This window comes from Leptinotarsa decemlineata, unplaced genomic scaffold (genome assembly GCF_025532065.1).
Source record: "Leptinotarsa decemlineata unplaced genomic scaffold, Ldec_3_MD MMD2_P_RNA_scaffold_2, whole genome shotgun sequence".
NCBI lineage: Eukaryota > Metazoa > Arthropoda > Insecta > Coleoptera > Chrysomelidae > Leptinotarsa > Leptinotarsa decemlineata.
Window position 1 is genome coordinate 8,220,247 of NW_027412529.1, and position 23,517 is coordinate 8,243,763.

Here is a 23,517-nt window from a genome sequence, read left to right on the forward strand (position 1 = left end):
TATCTGGTCGAGGCGGGAATCGAACCCACGGCCTTCCGATCGTGAGTCGGGCGCACTACCACCGCGGCCAATTCCACAACATAGATACTATACACCGGATTACAACAGAACCCACCTGCCTCGCAGGTGGGTTTTAACACATATATGATACAATAGTATATTATGCAACGATCATGTAATGATGGTTATTAAGACACGAGCATTAACCGGGATACGAAACGAGCCGAAGGCGAGTTTCGTATGGTATATGCGAGTGTATTAATAACCATTACATGAGAGTTGTATACGCTATTTTTTCTAAACCCGATAAATAATGAAAAACTATAAAAATAATTAAAAAATAAAGAAAGAAATGAAAAAAAATGACAATAAAAAGATTCTAACCGGCGTCTTGCAAAGCCGTCAAGATCAAAGTCAACTCCTTAGCTCGCTACGCCACGAGGTACCTTAAAAAGTTTTGCGAAATTAATAGAATATATCATGCATATGTCGAATAGAAAAAGTAATTATGACAAAATGAGTATTTAAAAATATAATGTTAGGTAGATATGTACTTACTTTTATAAATAAGTATATTTCATCGGGTGCTTCGTCGATAAACGTTTTTAATTGTTCAGGTGATTTTTTTCCAACATATCCTTCGGACTTTCGCTTTAATAAAGCTTGTAGCTTCTTATATTTTGAAATGTCTATATTATGGTTGATGTTCATCAACGATTTTATTATTGAGTAATGTGTCCATATACTAGATGATTTCATAGTTTCCATCAATTCTTGAAAACAGGCAATTAAAACATTTTCCGAGAATGTCGAAATATTATTTGTATTTCTCCAGTCCATAAACCGTTGATATAGTTTCTCGTACACTCTCTTAGATTTTTGAGGTGAAAGGTTTTTTGTTACATTTTCTGCTTTCTCCGATATGTGTGGAGGAGTGGATGGTATTCCTTCTATATCGCTGTTTTCAGACATTTTGATAATATAGGTAGGTAATATGAAAACTGATTTTGACAAATAAAGCAATTAGTTACTTAGGTTAGAATCTAGGACAAACAAAGGAACAGGATTCTTGATTGAAAAATTATGGGTTTCTATTGGTTGATAATCTGTATCGTTATGAAAAATCTGTATCATAATGGATTTATGAAACGGATTATGGTCATATAAAAGTGTATTGTTAGAGTACGGGTGTAGAAAAAGTTTTTTATACAACTGTCCTGTTTTCATAATAAAATAGATCAATTCATTACTTTCTATACAAACACATTTTGATATCTCTTGTCAGTTAACTATTTTCATGTTAGCGCATTTGGTGTTAAATGGCCGCGTCAGGTGACGCCGAAACACCTAGTTACCAACAAACAGTTTACAGCTCACGCGTTTTACTCAAAGTCACGTTCAAAGTCTTTACTAGTGTTTAATGTCTTGCATAATGAAGAACAATAATAGTGAGGAATTGTGAGTTCCTGACAATATTGAAGAGGATGCAAAAGGAGCTTCAATTTCAGCGAAACCGTCTTCTTGGCCTATCTAGAAGATAAATCAAAAATAGGGGAACTCTAATCAATACAGTTTATTGTATGATTTTCACACGCGACACGTGTTTCGCTATGCAATAGCTTTCTCAAGCATAAACTTGCTTGTTTGAAAAAAAATATGTTTTTCTGTTAACCATAGTTTAGTAACACCAGAATTCTGAACAAAACAAAATACAGCATTCTCTATGCAGCATTCTATGTTGAATCAAATCATGATAAAAAATTAACGTCGGCTTGAAAACTACTGAATTCTTGCTAGTATACTTTTTTGTAATATATACTTCTGTACACCTTGTATAAACAATTTTATAATGTTGTCTTGACCAATGTTATCACTCTCACGACGGCGCTATTGGACTTTCTTGCACCAGTGGACCACTCTGTATATTCTAATAGTTCAAATGATTTCTCAACAAAATCGCCTTTCTGAAAATGATATATTTGGTATGGTTTATCTGAACAAATCAGTCATCTGCAATTCTTAACTTTGGCAATCCAGCTACCATTTCACCTTCGAAATCACATTCATCTCTCCCCCTGATTATCTTGAATAAACCCTTGTCACCCCAGTCTTCATTCCAAGAGTTTGCAGCCAACCAGTACGCTGTTCCGTTTTCAACTCCCCATCCTAAGACTCTCACAGCGTGTCCGCCAACTATTTCACCAGCAACTTGATGGTAGACACCTAAAAATGAAAAAAAGCATTGGTAATAACATAACCTAGATTTATCAAAATCTCGCATCTACGACACTGATGTTCAGAATTTTCATACCACCCATAAATCTAGACATCTCATTATTAATATTACTGGAGTTTTTTCCCAACACCAAATCATTATTTCAACAGCTCGACACGTTTCTCGATCATCAAGTGATCATCTTCAACAGGAAGATCACACTAACCATACTTACAAAGCTATCGGAATGAGTTCTCAACTAATACTAGGTTTCAGCAATTATTCAAACCCGTGGACAGGTAAACGTGGTCCCTCAGAATGGCCCGCTGCATTACCTGACATAACACCCTTAGATTTTTCAGAATATTGGTGGAAACTAAAATCAACGTTATACCACCGCAGTATTTTCCACAGAAATTGAATGGTGACCATTTGAACCCACTGGAATTAACTGGAGAGAGTTTAAAATACATTTTCCTGAAATTATGATATTTTTCATTTGTTTGTGAATAGCTAACCATAAAACTAATATAGAACCCCTCATTTGATTTTCAAAAATTGAAAAATTGGTGTATAGAAAACTGTAATGTCTATCAAACGAGTAATCATAAGATCCCCTCTTCATTTGAAACAAAAAAGTTAGTAGCACCGTCTGGTCGATTAGATGCTCAATCAACTACAATCGATAACGGGATTTGACCTTCATTTTTGTGAAATTAAGGAATCAACGAGATAACCATTTCAGTACATCCAAATGATACTAAGGATCAGAGCGGATCCATGAGTCTGGACATGTACATGTGCTAGAAATCGCACGTTGAAAGTTAAGACCTCTTAAACCCTAGCTCACACAAGGTTTCTATTTCTGAGGGTTTGTAAGGCAACAGCTGGGAAACAGATATAATAATAAGAAGAAGAAAAGAGGGGGAGAAACGGATAAAATATCGAGATTTTCTCTTCGAACTCGGCAGACTCTATCCAGACCACTCTGTCAAGATGGTTGTTCTGATTATTGGAGTCCTTGGTGGAATGATGCCCTCTCTACTCTCGAATCTCAAAGTCATACCGGCTTGCCGCACTAAGGCAGAAATCTTAGCCGAACAGATGCAGATGTCATTCTTGGCTCACTGCGCTTGCTCAGAGCACATGATTCTCGGACCCAATGATCACTTACACCACGGTGTGGAGAGTTGTCATTGGTTGATAATGCTGGCGCGTCCTCCCGAATGTATCGGGGCTTCGGGGGATAGGGCCTGACCAGCGCAAACTACGGATGATAATAATAATAATGACAATGTTTGTAGCAAGTCATGTTTGACTTAATTGCACATTTAAAATTTACTAGTTAAAATTCACAAGCAAATATCAACAATTACATATTTGAAAACTTTAAAAATCAAAAAGAAGTAGTGACTTGTGTGTTATCACAAAAATGTGTTCTGAAGTCATCGACAAAATAGAAGCAATGCCTCAACAAATAATTTTTCAATTTTCTCTTGTGAGTATTCAAACTGAGTTCTTTGAAATCTTGGGGCAAAATATTGTGCAGAGAGTAATATATGGAATTTTTTTGCGATAAGTGAAGACAAAATCGATTTATTCTAATGTGGTGAGCGTTTCGTGTGTTATGTTCGTGGATATGACATTGTTTCACCAGGATGGTTTCTTCTTATGGATTTCAATCAAAACGTATCAAAGGAATAAAGTTGGCAATAGCATAATTCTGAATTTTTTGAAATATTTTTGACAGTGATCCCTGTATCCAATATTAGCCAGCACTCTCAATGTCTTCTTTCTCATTCTAAATATTTGAATTGAATTACATGAATTTCCCTTAAGTTGTACACCATAACTAATATGATAGTTCAATGTATAATGTATAAGTTTGAAAATGTCCTTATAGGACGAAACTGCAGTTAGTTAGTTAGTTAGTTACTGTTAGTTACAAATTAAAGTGTTAAAAAACATAGAGAGTTCCAATTCTCTTTTCTTCAATATGAGAGTGAAACAGTGAAAAATGTAAGGTTTTCAATATATTTGCACTAGTGATGTACTACAATTGGCGAAAAAAAAAAATTGAGAACCCAAGAGTTTTCTTTTCGGAAGAGGAATATGTGCAGACCAGTTGAGTCTATTATCTAATGTGATGCCCAGTAATTCAATTTTATTAGTTTCACAATTAGAGATAATTTGATTATTAGCAGAAATCTGGATGTATCGTGTCTTCTGACCATTTACTTCCAGCTTATTACTTATGATGCACTGTTTGGAACCTTTGGTGTAGTCATGAATATTACTGGAGTTTTTTCCACAACACCAAATCGTTATTTTCAACACCTCGACACGTGTTTCGATCAACAAGTGATCATCTTCAAAGAGGAAGATTAAAACTAAGGACTAGTGCGAGCTAATCCTATTTATGCTATAAAGGTGACCCATACAGGTACACAATCCAGGCATACCAACCAAAATTAATTTTACAATTTTGCCTTATCTATTATTTTACAATATATGTTTATATAAAACAATTTTCAGCTATATAAAAATTAATTTCACAATATTTCCTATCCAAATTTATTTTTTCAATGTGTCCTTATGTAGTAATCAGTAAACCCAACAACATTATTTTATTTTATTTTAACAAGCTATATAGTATGCCCTTTGGTATAGGTCCGTCATCGTTATTCATAATATTACTGTCTTTGCTTATTTCTACACTCTAACTAATCTTAATGAACTGAAGTCTATGGAATGGTTTTGTTGCAAAATATGATGGGCAACTGCTGATTTTTCAAGTCTTCCATATTTTAAGTGTGCTATGTGTTTCTTATATCTTACTTTAATAGATCTTTTTGTCTGTCCATAATATTTTGCATCGCAGTCCTTACATTCAATTTCGTAAATTCCAGACTTTTCCGAATTCTCGACATTGTTTTTTGGACTTCCCAAAAGGCTCTGTAGTGTATGATTTGTTTTAAAAACCACCTTCATACCTAATTCCTTGAAAATCTTTCCAAAGTTCCTCGTATATTGGTGGTATGGAACTGAGATGTATTTATATTGGTTTTTGTCCTTTCTGAAAGTCGAGATTTCGTTCATTCTTAACCTAAACTTCTTTTTCCTTATTATGTCATCTTCAATACCCCTCAAGGAACCGTTAGTGGCTGCTATTTCCTGTATTATACGTCTTTCTTTTTTGAACCTATCATGTGTTAGAGGGAAAGTCAAAAGACGATGCACTAAAAAATTCAACCCAGCACGTTTATGCTGTCCACAGTGATGTGAACTGTCAGGAATATACCTGTACGTGCTTGTTTCTTTTCTGAATATATCGTATTCTAATCCTCCATATTGGCTCCTCATTACCAAAACGTCAAGAAATGGTAGTTGTCCCTTATTTTCTAACTCATATGTGAATTTTATTGATGTCAATATTCGTCAATATTCGATTTTTTGGTATCGAATATCGCGAAAATATCAACCACATACCTCAGTCAAATCCTAGGAAAATACTTCGACTTTTCTTTGGTTTCCTTTTCGAATCTGCTCATGAACAGGTCTGCCAGGTAGGGGGACAAGGGGTTTCCCATGACCGTTCCTTTCTTTTGTTCATAAAAGCAACCTCCTACCTGGAACCGATTTTGTTTCATACACAAATTAGTAAGAGAAACGAATTGATCGATTTCGTTATTATTGAAATCATTATTCTCTAGTAATTCCTTGAGGTATTGCAAGGTCTGTGAAATTGGGACGCTAGGACATAAGGAACTAACATCAAAAGAAACCAAAATCTCACCTTCTTGCAGAACCACGTTTTATGTATGTTGTATGAACTCTAAAGAGTTTTTTATACTAAAACCTGGTTCCGCAATAGACAAGGTTTCAAACTCTTTAGTGAGCCACTTTGCCATTTGGTAGGTAGGAGCTCCAATAGCTGACACGATGGGGCGCATTGATTTTTCCGGTTTGTGGATTTTTAGCAGGCAATATAGTTTTGACACCGTTGGGTTGGAAACTTGTAACTTCCGTTTCAGTTGAGGGGTAAGTATGTTGTCGCATTTCTTGAGGACGTCTTTTACTTCGGCAATCATCTTTGGTAACGGGTTCCTGGACAATTTCGCATACGGTCCGTTAGTAATGAGAGTATTGACCCTTTTATAGTAGTCCGATTTATCCAGAATTACTACTTTGTTACCTTTGTCGGCTTTCAAATAAAAAACGTCTTTTTCTCTCATCGTCTGATAAGTTTCTTTTGGTTTTTATTGTTGTTTATTGAATGCTTCCGTTTATCTATTATCTTGTTCTTGGAGATTTGATTCCTGACCTTTTCTCGAACTAGTCCCTTCGAGGAATCGGGCATATATTGTGTTGCGGAATTGATTGAGTTTGATATGTATCCCCAAATGTCGGATTGAATCGTCAGAGGTTTTCACCTTACCTGCTCTTACTCTGCAGCTTCCGGGTAAAGGGGATGCATCCGCCCAATCAGTAGCTAATAGTGGACTGTAAGGGGTTGATTGCTTTGTGGGTATGAGTGAGTACACGTAAATCGGCACCTTAATCTCTCGATACACTGTAGCACACCGTTTTCTCATTCGTACTATCACTGTCCTTTTTTTGTCCGTCCATCGCGGAGAGCAATATTTGGCTAGTCCCTTTGACGATCGGCGCGAGCAACTATATATATACAGGGTGATGCAAACAAGAGAACTACAATTTGATATATGCTTAATTAATAACTATATACATAGGGGAAATCCGAGAACTTAACATTTCCCCCCACCAAAATATGGCGTAGTAAATATTTTTTTTTGTTAAGAGGGAAGTTGTGAAGGTATGAGACATAACTTCACAAGTGGTCTTTGTAAAAGACCTTGCGCGGTACGGACACTAGCCACTCTGGCTATTCCATCAAGCCCTGGAAATATTTTAACTACCTTACCCATTCTCCAGTTCAATGGAGGGACGTTTTCATTCTTTATTATGACGAGATCTCCCGGGCTAAGAATATTCGTTTTATTTAACCACTTCTGGCGTTGCTGCAGGGTATGCAAGTATTCGTTGTGCCATCGTTTCCATATGTCTTGATGCAATTTTTGTAGCAATTGCCAGCGATCCAATTGGTTGAGCCGTAAGTGTGAAAGGTCAGGGTCAGGTAAGACAGTTAAAGGTTCCTGAGTTAAAAAATGACCGGGGGTCAAAACTGACAAATCGTGTGGATCTGAGCTCATCGAATACAAAGGACGCGAATTTAGTATAGCTTCCACCTGAGTCAAGAGGGTATAAAATTCTTCGAAGGTGAGAATTTGGGAACCAATGATGCGAATAAGGTGTGACTTTACTGACTTAATACCTGCTTCACTTAACCCATTAAAATGAGGTGCAGCTGGAGCTTGAAAGGACCAAGTAATTTGTTGTATATCACAAGCCTCTTTGAAAAGTTCGGTGAGAATTCGAGAAGCTCCTACAAAATTAGTTCCGTGATCAGAAAATATTCGAGAACATCTACCTCGTCGAGCGATAAATCTGCGGAGCGCAGCGAGAAATGCTTGTGTCGTCAGATCCGACACTAACTCGAGATGGATAGCTTTAGTAGTGGCACATATAAAAAGACAAATATAAGCCTTCTGGGATTTGATACCTCTTCCCTTGGACGGCGTGACGAAAAATGGACCTCCGAAGTCGACTCCAACACATGAAAAGGGTTTTAACTGGTTTATACGGAAACTCGGTAGATTTCCCATGAAAGGTTCGAGTGGAGTAGGATTAACTCGAAAGCAGCGGAAGCATTTCGAAAGTACGTGGCGGATGGCCCTTTTTGGGGATAAAATCCAAAAGTTTTGAGACAACAAAAAATGTAAGGATTGGAGCCCAGGATGAAAATATTCCCTATGGGTATCTTCAATTATTAATTCGGTCAATCTATGAGATCGGGGAAGAATAGCAGGGTATTTGTGCTCGTATGCCAATCCAGAATGTTGCAATCGCCCTCCGACCCTAAGTAGCCCATCTGTACCAAGAAATGGATTCAATTTACGGAATATCTTAGGTAGAGGGAGTTTATTTTCTAACTGATTTATTTCATGACTGAAAGACGTGTGTTGAACTCTTTTCACCATGACAAGCAACGAGTTATGTAATTCGGACTGATTGAATGGTGCAGTCAACTTATTATGCGGGTGTTTGGAGTTATAGATAAAACGCAACACATACCCAACAATGCGTTTTATTTTACCAAGAGACGAGTATTTTTTCAAGAGAGTGTCTAAGGATTCAAGAGAGATGAAGGTCGTAAGAACAATCTCTTTTCTTTCTAAATCTGTGGGAGGCAAAGTGAGAGAAAGTTCGACAGGCCATTCATCAACTGAAGTTTTCAACCAAGGGGGACCAGAGAACCACAGAGGGTGTCTCAGTAATTCCGAGGGTAAGAGACCTCGAGATGCACAATCAGCAGGGTTATATTTGGTGTTAATATAATACCAACTTTTCGGGGAAACATTTTCTTGTATATGACTCACCCGATTACATACAAAAGTTTTCCATCTATATGAGGAAGACTTAATCCATGATAGGGCCACCATGGAGTCAGTCCAAGCAAACACTCTATCGATAACGAGGTTATTCACATAGGTCTCAGATACACATTTAATTAGGTCAGCTAACAATACTGCCCCACAGAGTTCTAAACGAGCTATACTTAGAGATTTCATAGGAGCTACTTTAGACTTGGCACAAATAAGAAATACCTTATGGGTTTCATCAGAGAATGATAGCCGTAGATAGACAACACCTGAGTAGCCTTTCTCTGAGCTGTCTGAGAATCCATGGAGTTGACAGTATGTGAAAGTCTTTGGAATATGCCTAGGAATTTTTATTTCGGACAATAAAGAGAGTTCTTGCTTGTATTGTGACCACCTTTCTACAACTTCGGGAGGAGGGAGTTGATCCCATTCAAGACCTAGAATCCATAAATATTTTATGAGATGTTTTGCGAAAAAGGACAATGGGGCTAGAAATCCGAGGGGGTCGAAAATTTTAGAAATTTCCGATAAGATTATTCGTTTCGAACAACCTCTATCGAGAGAAATTACATCATACAAAAATACATCCAATGTGGGATTCCATTTTAAACCGAGAATTTTTACAGCAAAGTCATGAGTTGCAAATGAGAGAGTAGATTGTTGGCAATCTTTGGGAGGAAGATGGTTCAAGAGAGAAGGGTGGTTGCTCGTCCACTTACGTAATTCGAACCCACCTTTCTTTAACAACGAAATCAATTCAGCTTGTAGAGACTTGGCATTGTTCAGAGAATCTGCACCCGTGATTATATCGTCGACATACATGTCTCGCATAAGTACTGCGCAGGCGTTAGGAAACTCCTTACCTTCATCCTCACAAAGCTGGGATAATGTTCTTATAGCAAGAAACGGAGATGAGCAAACACCGAAAGTTACAGTTTTCAATTTAAAATCTTGAATTTGATCTCGAGGAGAAAACCTCCAGAGAATACGCTGATAATCCTGTTGATCTTCTTGTACTAATATTCTTAGAAACATTTGCTTCAAATCGCTAGTGAATGCGTAGGGGTGCAAACGAAAATTCAACAGAATTACCATTATATCTTTTTGGAGTTTCCTGCCGATGTAAAGTGTATCATTGAGAGAGGGTCCGGCAGGAGATTTCACCGAGGCATCGAATACCACCCTTAACTTAGTGGTAGAACTATTAGGGTTGAAAACACAATGATGTGGAATATAGAAGATTTTTTCAAATGAGTTGGGAAGGTCCACTGCCTCCATGTAGTTATTTGTTATGTAGTCTTTCATGAATTCGCTATATTGGGAGTAAAGTAAAGGATTTTTCAATAATTTTTTTTCCAAGGAGTTGAAACGTGATAATGCTTGAGAGCGCGTGTCTCCAAAAAAGAGTTCTTGCATTCGAAAAGGTAAGGGCACAACATATCTACCACCGGGAAGTCTAGAGTAACCTTGCTTGAATAAAACTTCACAGTTTTCATCATCTGGAGAAATTGGATATTTATCTGGGATATTTTCTATCTCCCAAAATTTTTTCAACGTTTCTTCTATAGGGGAATTACTAACGGACAAAAAGGAATTGACGGATGACGGAGTGGCTGACTCATATTTTCCCATTATTATCCATCCAAACTCGGTATCAACTGCTATGGGCTCGTTAATTTTACCAGAGACTTTACCCTGTTTCAAAATCATAGAAAATACATCTGCACCCAGCAGCATATCTATTTGACTGGAAATATTGAACTTATTGTCAGCTAACTTAAGGTTAGCAAGGTATGAGAGAGATCTTGCAGAAAAGGTGCGCATAGGAGTGTTGGCACAAATTTTTGTCAAAATCACAGCATTAATATCAAAAGTGGGGCTTGCTTTTTGATGAGGTCTTATTGAAACTGATATAGAGCTAGAAGCTGATGAACGCATATATGATAAACCATTGATATCGAGAGAAATTTCAGATTGAGGTAGTGCTAACCTTTTAGCACATTCTTCGGTTATGAATGACGCTTGACTTCCGGAATCTAAGAGTATGCGTACACAGATAGCTTTTCCATGCACATCGAGAACATCAACTAGAGCAGTTGACAAAATAACGGTAGAAGTCAGCGGCACTAAATTTGTGAGAACTTGGGAAGTAGAGGGTTGAACAGAAGTTACGTCGCCATGAGGCAAGGAGGGGATGGTATCAGTTTCCATAGATTCTTGTGGTTTTGGGTTATTGTCAGTGAAATGGAGTAAGGTGTGATGCCTTTTATCTTTACATACCCTACAGCACGCCGACGAAGTACAGGTTTTGGCAAAATGTTTACTTCCTAAACAATTGGTACACCACTTGTTTTTCTTACAAATTTCATACCTTTCTTTTGGAGTTTTTTCTGAGAATACTGGACCTTTGTAAATTGAATGACTGTCTTTACAAAGAGAACATGCATTAGTTTCATTTGCATTTGTGAAAAATGAAGAAGTATTGAATTTATTTCCGTTAGATTTTTTGCAACTAGAGGTTTTAGAAGATTGCTCAAGAGCAGTATGTTTTTTGCTAGATTGCACAAGAGAAACGGAATCGTTTGCAATACACTGCTTGTTCAGAAATGTGAACAAATCTTTATACTTTGGTATTTCCGTAGAGGCATGTACCAACTCGAAATTTTTAAGAGTATTCGCATCAATTTTTTTGCTGAGAATATGAAATAGTACAAAATCCCATTGATCTATTGGGAGTCCAAGATTTTGAAGAGCGGCCAGATTATCAGAAAAAATATCCAAAATATGTCTTAAAGGCTTCGAAGATTCTATGGTTATTTTTGGGGCATTATTGATTTGTTCCCAATAGACTATTGCAAGTAAGCGTTTGTTCTGATAACGTTCTTCTAAGTTTATGAAGACTTTATCATAATTATCATCAGTTAACGGAAGATTTTTTGCTATCAAGAGTGGTTCTCCCGACAAGCTCAAGAGTAGATACTGAAACTTTTCAATTTTAGAGAGAGAGTTGTTATTATGTATCATACTTGTATACAGGTCCCAGAACGTAGGCCAAGCTTTCAAGTCTCCATTGAACTGGGGAAGGTTTAATCGTGGCAGCTTTACATTACTCTGAGTCATATTTACATTAGATGAGGTAGGAACTTGTGAAAAGAGATCATGAAAAATTGTTTTGATTGAATAATATTTTTTATCAGTTTCAATTCCTATATTATTCTCCTCTTCTTTAACCGTGGCAGTAGTATCGTCTTGAAGAGCGAGATATTGCATAACTGCAGAGTGAGTTTCATTAAATTCATTGTAAATATCTTCCAATTTTTCATGCCTAATTTTAAAAGCTGTATGATACGTAATATCACTCCTTGCATTATGAGCGCAAGTATATATATCTAAAATCCTATCTATGGAAATTTGCCTGAGAGCCTTCTGTTGTTTCATTTTATTTGCCATCGCAATTTGTAACAATAAAGATAAATGTTCAACTTCTATTAAGAGAAAGTGTTTTTATTTCAATAAATGACCTTGACAGAGTCTGAATAAACGAGATTTTGAAATTGTTTCAGTCAAAACTATTTCACCTATTTTTTTTAAGAGAAAATATCAAAATATGCTTTGATAACCGTAGTTCAAAGTGATAATAAATGAAATTTGCGAATATTTACCAAAGAACGCAAATATTCTGCGAGATTCCTTTTTTATTCCCAGAGCGGGACAAAAAAGAGGTAAAAATAAAAAACGTAGCGAGAGTGGCCGGTGATAATTAAATTTACATGTCAATATGAACGAATTTCAATGTCACGAACAAGAGTGAATGAGATGATAAAGCATATATCAAAATTGCATCCGCATCGAAGAGACCAAAATGTTGCGGAATTGATTGAGTTTGATATGTATCCCCAAATGTCGGATTGAATCGTCAGAGGTTTTCACCTTACCTGCTCTTACTCTGCAGCTTCCGGGTAAAGGGGATGCATCCGCCCAATCAGTAGCTAATAGTGGACTGTAAGGGGTTGATTGCTTTGTGGGTATGAGTGAGTACACGTAAATCGGCACCTTAATCTCTCGATACACTGTAGCACACCGTTTTCTCATTCGTACTATCACTGTCCTTTTTTTGTCCGTCCATCGCGGAGAGCAATATTTGGCTAGTCCCTTTGACGATCGGCGCGAGCAACTATATATATACAGGGTGATGCAAACAAGAGAACTACAATTTGATATATGCTTAATTAATAACTATATACATAGGGGAAATCCGAGAACTTAACATATTGAATCGAACTTTCAACACTAGCAACGATATCCTCAAGAACTTTCTCGGAAGGCGGGATGCCAAATTTCAAACCGTTGTTCAAAAGGTTGATCTCTTCCTTATCAAACGATTGTGATGAATGATTTTCAACAATATTTATGACTTTCGGAGTGGTTTCTTTTGGTTTATGCTTAGATATGAGGGTTCTGAATTTCTTATTGAGCGTACACATTCTTCTGATATATTTTGATTCAATCATCCGAAACATTCCTCTCTGAAAGTCATTCCATTGCACGTAATCATTTTCGTCTAATCTATATGTTAGTTTTTCATATAGACTATAACTATCTAATTCTGAGACTACGGCTCTACAGATGATCGATTTCTAAATCAAGCCATTTTTCTTTGGTGAATTTTTGGACTTAATCAGCAACTGAAGACTTAATAGGAATATTTACGGTATGAACTGGTCCGATATCAAATAAATACGTACCACTTTTATAAACAACAAAATCTGTGTATACATCAAATACAGCTTCAACAGGACCATTTTTCAAAATTTCCAATTGTATTTGCTTTTCTTCAGTACTAACATAATAAGGCTTTTGTCCATACGATTTATCAAATTGATAGGAGAGGGAAGATTTTTCGTCACACTGTTCATTGCATCTAGGAGTGGGATACATATTTTTAGGACATGCCGGTTTGGAGCCAGTTGTTTGATGTTCGCATGGTGGCATGGAATACGCTCTGCATCCCTAGAACATTTATTTAATGAAATGATATTGAAATAAAAGGTAGCATTAATGAACATGACAAGGATGAATTTTAGTGTCGTGAGAGAAAAATTTGTTTTCTGTAATGGAATGATTTCTTTAAGTATGGTGTGACCCCATACTTGATCAAAATAAATAACTGGAGCCGATCTTGCTACACTCAGTCGATATTTATTATCCAAAAAAGAGCCATTAGAGCTCTGGCCGGTATAACTCAAACTGAAAGCTGTAAACCATGGTTAATTAAGTTTAAAATACTGACACTTCCGTCAGCTATTATTTACAACGTACTAATCTATGTAAAAACGCACATGCATTTGTACACACTAAATGGAGATTCACATAATTATCTGACTAGAATGAGATCCCATATCGCTATTCCAAATAACAGAATAATCTCTACGAATAAAAAATTTATTGATTATTCAACTCTCTACCAGACTTCATCAGAGAAGCTCCAATAGCCATTTTTGAAGCAGAACTGAAAACTCACTTACAATGCTCTGCCTATTATGACATCTCCAAATTTAGATTTCCTCAATATTAGTCGATAAACTGTGTGTAACATTATTGAACTCATTTTAACAAACATGGAAATAAACTTTATACATTTTGAAATTTGGAATCCAAAAAAACAGTGACATGAAAATGTATAATTATTATTGTGAAATTCAATAGGTATATTTTATTCTTGAACAAATTTCATTTGGTTTTAGGATTAGGTGTAGTCAATGACTTGTCAAAACACTATGTCGTGTAATACTGACCAATAAAGCACAATAAAATACAATGAACTACTACTATACAATACAATAACATCATCCATGATGAAAATTACACAATTTTCACAAATTTTTTTATTCCTGGACGCGTTTCGCATCTGGAAGCTTCCTCGTAGCTTTCTCGATAGAAATGAATTAATGCTACCAAGGAAGCTACGATGTTAGTAGCAAATAATATAAAAACATAGGAAGTTTCAATTCTCATTGATGAAGTTCAGTGTGCGGCTGACATATACTGTTGACAGTGAGCATATAACCTTTCTCGATTTCATATCATTTCTAGAAACATTTGGATTCGTTTTCCTATGGCATTCCAGCATAGCTTCCCAAATGACTACTACCGCAATTGTCGGTTGGTTAATTAAATCACCAAGACTGACTCGATAATTTGGCAACTTGGGTGTCACACCAATAGGTGGTTCCACTCATGCCTCGGTTGCGTTCACGTAGTCATTTTCATTAAGTACTTTTCTTAGTTTCACATGTTCCCTCCATATGCAACGGCCATACCACGTTGAAAAATGCCAGTTCTCGTCCGATCACATGTTCCCTCCGTTAGTTAGGGAAGCTATTGAATAACTTTTTTCGAGATCAATTGCCCTAACACCAAACTGATATTTTTGCAACCGACGCGCGTTTCGCCAACAAAGTTAGCATCCTCAGGAGAAGAAAATTGACACCTAGTCTAGTCTGGTTACTCCTTTTATACTAGAATTTGTTACCTGAGGTTGTATACCTGAAGTCCAATATGGAATTTCTCGGTAATTAACTACCTGCAAGTTCTTGGTAATTATTCTCTTCCTAACAGAAGATTAAAAAGCGGGGTAAACTGGATGGGTCCCTTATCGCCATTCATGCTGTTCTTACATTTTGTTATTTCTAGACTCTCACATGCATCGAGTAGCCTGATGTCATGCACATGCTTAATCAGTTTCAGATTGTTTTCACCAATTCTGTGGTCCTTGTCTAGAACATGTTGGGCGACACTGGATTTTTCTATCCTTCCATATTTCATGTGTGCACAATGCTCCTTGAAGCGGGTTTTAATCGCTCGTCGGCTCTGGCCGATGTTGGCTCTGGCCGATGATTGCTGATGCGATCTTGACAACTGATTTCGTAAATCCCCGACCTTTCTGTGTTTTCTAGTCTATCTTTTGGATCACCAAGAAGCTGTTGCAATTTATAAGAAGTTTTATATGCAACTTTCATATTTACTTTATCGAATATCTGTTGAAGCCCTCTCGTGTATTGGGGTTCATATGGGATTACTATAAACTTGTTATTACTCTCCTCTTTTTGAAAAGTCGAAGAGTTACGAATGCTTTCCTAAACTTGCATTTTTTAATTATCTTGTCGACTATATCTGGGTTAAAACCTTTTGCTTCAGCTACATACCGAATCACTCTCTTTTCATTGTCGTACTTATCTTTTTTCAAAGGAAAAGTTATTAACTTATGTACCAGAAATTGCAGTGCCGCCATTTTGTGTTGTGAAAAATGATTCGAGTCATTGGGAATATATCTGAAAGTGCCCGTGTCTTTCCTGTAAATGTCTAATTCTATTTCGTTCTGTTCGTTCCTTATGACCAATACATCTACTACTTCATATGTAAATTTCATACTCTTACACCTGTTGTTTAGTGCTGAAAGGACATTCTCAATTCTGGTTATCCTTGTATCCACTACAGCGAATATGTCATCAACATACCTGATCCAGACCCTAGGGAAATAACTGAGTTCTTTCCCAGCTTCCGTCTCAAACCTACCCATGAATAGGTTCGCTATAAATGGAGACAATGGGTTACCCATAGCCGTTCCTTCACGCTGTTCATAATATGAGCCATTATATTGAAAAAAATTTTGATCCATGCAAAGCTTGGTGAGTTGAATGTATTCTTCAATAGCTTCATTTGCTAAGTTGTTCGATTTCAGAAGATCCCTCAAACACTCTAGAGCTTGTGATATTGGGATGCTTGGAAATAAGGAACTCACATCGAACTATCACATCGAAGCAATTGATTACACTGTAGACGACCCGACCCCTCCCGAAATAGAAGGCCCCGACACTCTGTTGAATGAGGCTCTCATGCCCCCCTTTGATTGACGAACAATTTTTTTTCCAATCCACCCCAGCCAGGTAGGGGTACACCGTGAAGGGCGGTACTGATGTCTCAGGACTTTGATATCGTCACCACCTCTCAGTCATGAACTCATTTGTCCTTCTGACAAAAATTAATTAAAAGGTTCTATAATTTTTATGCTTCTATGGAAATATAACATTTCAAATACAAAATTCGGCAAAAATTTTACAATTGTACACATTGAAATAATGAATAACTTTATATTAGTTCGTGAAGGTTCAATGGAATAAGGTATTTTTCAGTATACTGTATTTAATTGCTTGTAGTGTTTCAGTATGAGCTATAATTTCTATTTCATGTGAAAGCCCAACCCTAATACATTCATTGGAGCCTCTAGAGACACCCTACATTTTGTTTTATGAAAGACAGGACATTATGTGGTGCTGCAGGTTTTTTCGGGTTTTCCTGCAGCTAAAAAAGTAAATGCACCACTGAAATCAATGAAGTCGCCCCGGAGCGCCAATTAATTTTTGTTGTTTCATAATTTCATGATTTGTAATAGTTTCTTTGTATTTGATTCATGTAAAAACGATTGAAGAATGATATGTTATTATCGCTATTACCGTCGTCGAATTATAAAGTCCTCCTGAAACAAGACCTTTTTTGTACCAATGACCCCACGCTTCAAAATGATATCCTCCTTGACATCCTTTCCCGCAGTCTGAACAACATGATAATAAATCTTCGTCTGAAACGTATATTTGTGTTTCCCCATTGGAATGAATGCAAATCCTGTCACTCATTACGGAAGTTGCTGCAACAGCCTGCAAAATAAATTATTTTTCTATATAAGTGGTCGAGTTACACTTCTTATTGAAAATCAATTATTCCTAACATCAATCCTGGAATAAAAATGTTTTCTATTCGCATCTCAGTTTGGAAGCACGGTTATAATTCAAAAGATTGTAGTTTCATGAAAAACGATTTGTTGGCATCAGAAATTTATTTTTAGGGCCGCCCTGTTTATACAAAAATGATTCACCTAAAAAAACTATAAAATTTACCATTTTCTACATAAACTTTTACGGCAAACAAAACATTTTTCAATAGGAAACATCTATAGCCGCACGTAAAACCAATTGCTATCGTGGCGACGCATGTCGTGGTGACGGGTCGCAATGCGCAAGCGACTGTGCGATTCTTGACCCACTGGTTAGGCGTTTCGCAACCACTCTCGCCACACTAAGCTCGGATACCTATAGTGTATACAGTTGTGTTCACTACAGTATACATAACCTGTATTTTACCAAATAAATAATTTTTAGGAATAATTCATAATAAAATATATCTGACAGTGATAATTAAGAGACACAACCAAGTCATCAGTAAGTTAATTATATTTTTATAATTGAAGTGTGCATTTATCTGTGCATTAAGCCCACGTGTATTTGGTCTACCTCAAGGGTCACTAAATGTTAAATCTACTCTCTCGGTAGATTGAAATTTACACAATTTGCATTGCATATAATATTTTCAAAATAATTGTTGTGTGATTCCAATTTTATTTTTATGAAAAATAAAATACTCGCATGAAAAATAAATTTCATAAAGACTGAATGAATTGTATTTCAAAATCAACTGAAAGCTAGCTAAAAAAAGCAATCATACCGCAATCATGCGGTATGATTGGGTTACATGTCAAGGAGTGACTAATTTTTTGGGAAAGAAAGTTTTTGGCTTTCTACCACTCCATTTTGATACAGAAAATTTAGAGAATCTTCTAAAGAAAGGAAGGAGACAATTCATTTTAAAAGAAGTAACTTTATACATAGATGTGTAGATCATGCAAAGAAGTATAATTCAGTGTTCATATAAAAGTATCCAAAAGAATTTTTCTTTCGTGTAATTCAATATTTATATGAAAATAACTGAGAGGGCTTTCTCTCCCAGTTTGTGCCTGAGAGTTACTTCTTTGCATGATCAACACATCTATGTATAAAAATACTTCTTTTGAAATTGTTTACTTGCTTGCTATACGTGAGAATATAATTTGACAAATGTTCAAAATATTCTCACTGAACCTCCTGGTAGAAAAACGGTCCGAACTCGTTTCTAACAGTTGGGAATGTTTCTGGGGTTGTGCTAGCACAACAAGGCTATTCCAACGGACCGTGACTACCAATCCACTTGCTATGATAAATCTGATCCAACCAAGCGTACATAGGCAAGACAACGTAGAGGTACACCATCTTATTGGAAAACAACCAACTGTTGGCCACGATTTCTTCAATCTGTTGGTGAATGAGGTTTTGAAGAATTTCCAAAAGTGAATCGTCCCTCAAATTTTCGTCTACATACTTATATCGGACCAATAATCTCATTTCCCAATATTCTACTCAGGAATTTTTTGAGCGTGACTTTTTCGAAAAATTTCAGGTGAGAAATAGGGTCATGCAAGAGCTGCTGACAATGCAACAAAGGTCATGCATTATCAAATTTGAGAGACTGAATCACTGGAAGCAAGTAATTTATGAACAGTCAGTGGGGGATTTGTATAAACTGGTACAGGAAATAAGATTGTTAGAATTACTGCATGACAAAGATGGTGAAAAACGCAAAAACTTATGAGAATGCAGTATTTCTCAGAGATGCGGAAGAAATGGACGAGACAGGCAGCTCCCAAATAGCCGAAAAAAGTATGTCATGTCATGATCAACAGGAGATTCATTGAATTTTGGATGTTTCAAGTCCTCGAGCCCTGGATGTCCTCGAAATGGAATAATTTGTCTTCTTGAACTAATTGTAGCTGCCACAAAAGGTTTGAACTATGTTATCTTTTAGAACTAATTTTTTAGCATACATGCTAGCATTCGTCCGTTGAAAGTTAACTCCTCGGTAATCCTCAATTCTCACAAGTTTTGACTTCTGAGAGTGGTCGTTTGTAATGGAGTGACATATTATTACTAGAAAAACAGATCTTAAACAGATTCATGAGATGGATCGATAGACTTTCTTGAAAACGAAATTGTTTTTTGAAAATAAATCGTAATCACAGCAGCAATAATGGTTCTCATAGAAAAGCTGGGGAAAACTGCAATCAACCAATTTTTTGGAGATTTGAAAGAAATAGACAAGTCAGACGGTTCCCAGAAGAAAACGAATAATGATGAGAAACATACTTAGAAGAAAAACTGCTATATACGAAAATACAATATGAACAAATATGATTGGGGTCCATTGAAAGGATGATAGGATGAAGAAGCTATATGCATTTTCTTAGTATCGAGAAAAATGAGTTGAAAATTTCAATGTTTCATCTTCACGATTATTATTCATATAAAGTGACTCCACTTAGGTAATATTCAAACTACATAGCTCCTCCACATTACTACAACAATGCTAAAATCTTATAGCCTTCTTATTGACCAACCACTTTCGAAAATGTTCTTCAAGAAATGGTTTCTTTATTCTTACCCAGCAGGAACTACAAGCGGACTGATCCTTAATTACTCCGATAATCTGACAGTTCGGCCAGTTTTCACGAGAGTCGAAGGATTCAGGGATTGGCCGATCTTCTTTAAGAAAAGCAACATGCCTCTCTGATCTGAGTTCTGGAGGTTTGATGGCTCCAAGTAAATTACGTATGTGAGACAACGGAGTATTTTTGTCAAAATTTCTTCCAGCTGTCCAAGTGATTTGTTGGCTATTGATGTAATCTATGAATTCATCGGAAAAGGGATTTTGGTCGATCCCATATGAAAATGTCCTAGAAATGGCGGCGACAATGAAGCAGAAGACTGTCCTCATCTCGAATACTTCTGTAAATAATGGAAAAATCAGAGTACTAATGAATATTGCACTATAAAATTAGTTTTGGATCCCTCACATATTGAAAATATGTAAAATATTAATCGCAAAATAACAATCAATTCAATTATGTGTGCAAAAAAAATTGTTTCAGATTCCCATCGGGTCTAGATCCTTCTGGTCGGTAGCTAAAGCTGTTAATCAAAACTTACAACATCCACAATTCCACCACTAACACAAGCGGATGGTTCGATGCATAGAATCCATAATGCCGGGAATTACTTTTCGGCAACACCCAGTCAGGCGAATTCTGAAGCAGCTCAGATTAACCAGAAGCATGTATTTTCAACTAGGTTGAGATTTTCAGAAATAATAAAGAGCATTAGATCCGAGTTGGTACAAAAATGAAAACAGTAAACAATATAACTTTTTTCGAAGTAAAAAAAAAATAAATATAGTTTGAAAAACTAAAAAACTAAACATCTAACTAAAAAGTTAAAAATATATTTTCTTAAAATAAGCTTGAAACAATAACGAACAAGCGACGGGTGCTTGATATACAAAAAATACGGCACAAAGCGCCCACTCTTTTTTTACGATAATACTAGTATTTTCCGTTCGTTATTGTTTAAAGCTCACTTCAAAAAAATTTTCAACTTTTTAGTTCGATGTTTTTTAAAAGCGTGTTTTTAGTTTTTAAACTATATTAATTTTTAATTTTTTTTATTTCGTATGCTATAAAAGTGTGTTTTTTATCTAAACTTTGAGATCAATCAGCCGTATATTATTTAGAAAAATTACTATTGATATTTTCCGATTTCTGTTCAAAATCTGTTTTTCCGTTAATCAGCTGTCGCCCCCATAAGAACGTCAACTCTCAGAAGTTGAGAAACTTGTGCGAGCTAAGGATTAACAAGGTCTTACCTTTCAACGTGAGATTCCTAACACGGTTGCAGAATCATCCCAGCTCCAACCAGATGAATTCTCCCGAGAAAAATATCTGGTCGAGGCGGGGATCGAACCCACGGCCTTCCGATCGTGAATCGGGCGCACTAACACCGCGGCCAATTCCACAAACATTCCGGAGAGGGAGCCTAAAAATCGGCTACCAAGCAGAAAGCAGCAGGCGCGCAAAGGAGGGTTACAAATGAGGCAGCAGGCGCCCGTGTTAATAAAGACAAAATACTTTTTTCAAATGAAGAAATACATGTTAAGTGAGTTCGAATTATATCAAGGACATTACGTAATGTGCCATCTGCCTGCGAATTGATCAAGCAATAATATAGATAATTCTGGAGTTACAAACAAACAAGCAAATATACATACATCATACATACAGGTGAAGCTAATAAAAGCCTGTTAAATTAAATGAAATTACCATTCAAGATATTATAACAATGAGATTGGGGGTACTCAGGAAGATATTCGAATTGTAACTAGCATTTGTTGTGAAATAAGGATGGATATAACGCGAATAATCTCTTTCAATAACTTGACTTGTTGAAAATATTCTACTCACCTCTTTCTGAAGTTGAATCACTAAAGAGTAAGCCAATGTTTTTTTTTAGTTTAGGTATCCTTATTTAACTTCGGATTCAACCACTTGAAGTTATCTGAGAATCATCGAGGTTTGTTTGAAAGTGGTTGACAATGTTTCATGGTGCATTTCATTACTTTGGATTTCCATTGTGTAATATGGCGTTGATATGATTGGAAATCTCTGAAATAAAAAATTGAATTGAAATGAATAGCTAAAAATATCGATTATATTTAGCAATAAAATTCAAAATGAAATTACAATAAAATAAAAATACATGGAATATCGAAAATTGAACAATTGAAAATGATCTATTCATTGAAATGAATGAAACATGTAATAAAGATAAGATAATGAATTTGTTGGAAGCCATGAAAATCAATAAATCAATCAAAAACCCGAAATATATACCCCTAAACGAGAAACTCGATTCATGTAGATAACCACTCTTCAACTTATAAATTTCACTGGTTCGGACTTCCATTGTCTACTATATAACATGATTTGAAATCCCTGAAACAACTAAAAAAGAATAATTAAAAATGAATAGCTGAAAATAACAATTATATTAAGCAAAATAAACCTGAAACGAAATAATGGTCAAATAAACTACAAGTAAAAATATAACAATTGAATAAATAAAAATAAAGGAATGAAAAAAGAAATTAATAAAAAGTGTAGAGATTCCAAGTCACGTTAGTTCACGACGTTTCGATTGTTAGTATCTACAATCGTCTTCGGGTGATGACTGGACTGATTCCTCCGAGAGATGATGATTTATAGGTCGGTGAAATACTGTCACTTATCCCTGCTTTCCATTTTCCGCTTCACTGGTTTCGTGGGAGATGACCGTTGTGGCGGGAGTTGGCCATTTTTCGCTTGATGATGGGTTTTACATATGTTGCGTATTTCTACGCTGGCCTGGCTGAATACGTTGTTGGACAACATGTATGCGGCTTCCTTGAATTTTCTCCTAAACCAATGTTCCTCTTTGTGCAAGATCTCAGCTTGGGACCACTCGATGTTGTGTTGATGGGTCCAAACATGGTCTGCTATTCCTGATTTGCTGGTTTCCCCTCGATGTGTGTGCTTCTTGTACTCGGCAATTCGAACATTCAATGGCCTCTTAGTTTCACCAATATAGGATTTTCCGCACTCACAGGGTATCCGGTAAATGCAATTCTTGGTATCGCATATATATATATATATATATATATATATATATATATATATATATATATATATATATATATATATATATATATATATATATATATATATATATATATATATATATATAAGCTGTAAAAAATTTTTACAGCTTTCCTGAAGCATTATAAAGATTTTATTTCTGTTAGTATAGACACGCCTGAAGAAGCTATTATATAACGAAACACGTGTTGCGTTTTTGCGAAACTGTTTAGTGAAAAACCCTCACTAAAATGTTTCTTGAATACGTTAGTTATGGATTTTTATGAAGTATCGGTCGATTCCATCAAATTTTATATAAAGAAAAAAGCATCCATTTACGTAGTATACACTCGATA

The 23,517-nt window shown here is 36.0% G+C and overlaps 1 protein-coding gene across 1 annotated transcript; it reads right to left on the reverse strand.

The window, feature by feature from the left end:
• Positions 1-1,558: 1,558 nt before the first annotated feature.
• On the reverse strand, positions 1,559-23,068 carry LOC111505931 (cathepsin B). The gene is made up of 7 exons (XM_074182704.1): positions 22,382-23,068; positions 21,953-22,153; positions 20,101-20,444; positions 17,250-17,450; positions 13,482-13,746; positions 2,025-2,223; positions 1,559-1,964 (listed from the first exon to the last, which is right to left on the reverse strand). Exons 3-7 carry the CDS (start codon positions 20,431-20,433, stop codon positions 1,928-1,930), a joined length of 1,035 nt encoding a protein of 344 aa, XP_074038805.1. The 5' UTR covers positions 20,434-20,444; positions 21,953-22,153; positions 22,382-23,068; the 3' UTR covers positions 1,559-1,927.
• Between the last annotated feature and the right edge of the window lie 449 nt (positions 23,069-23,517).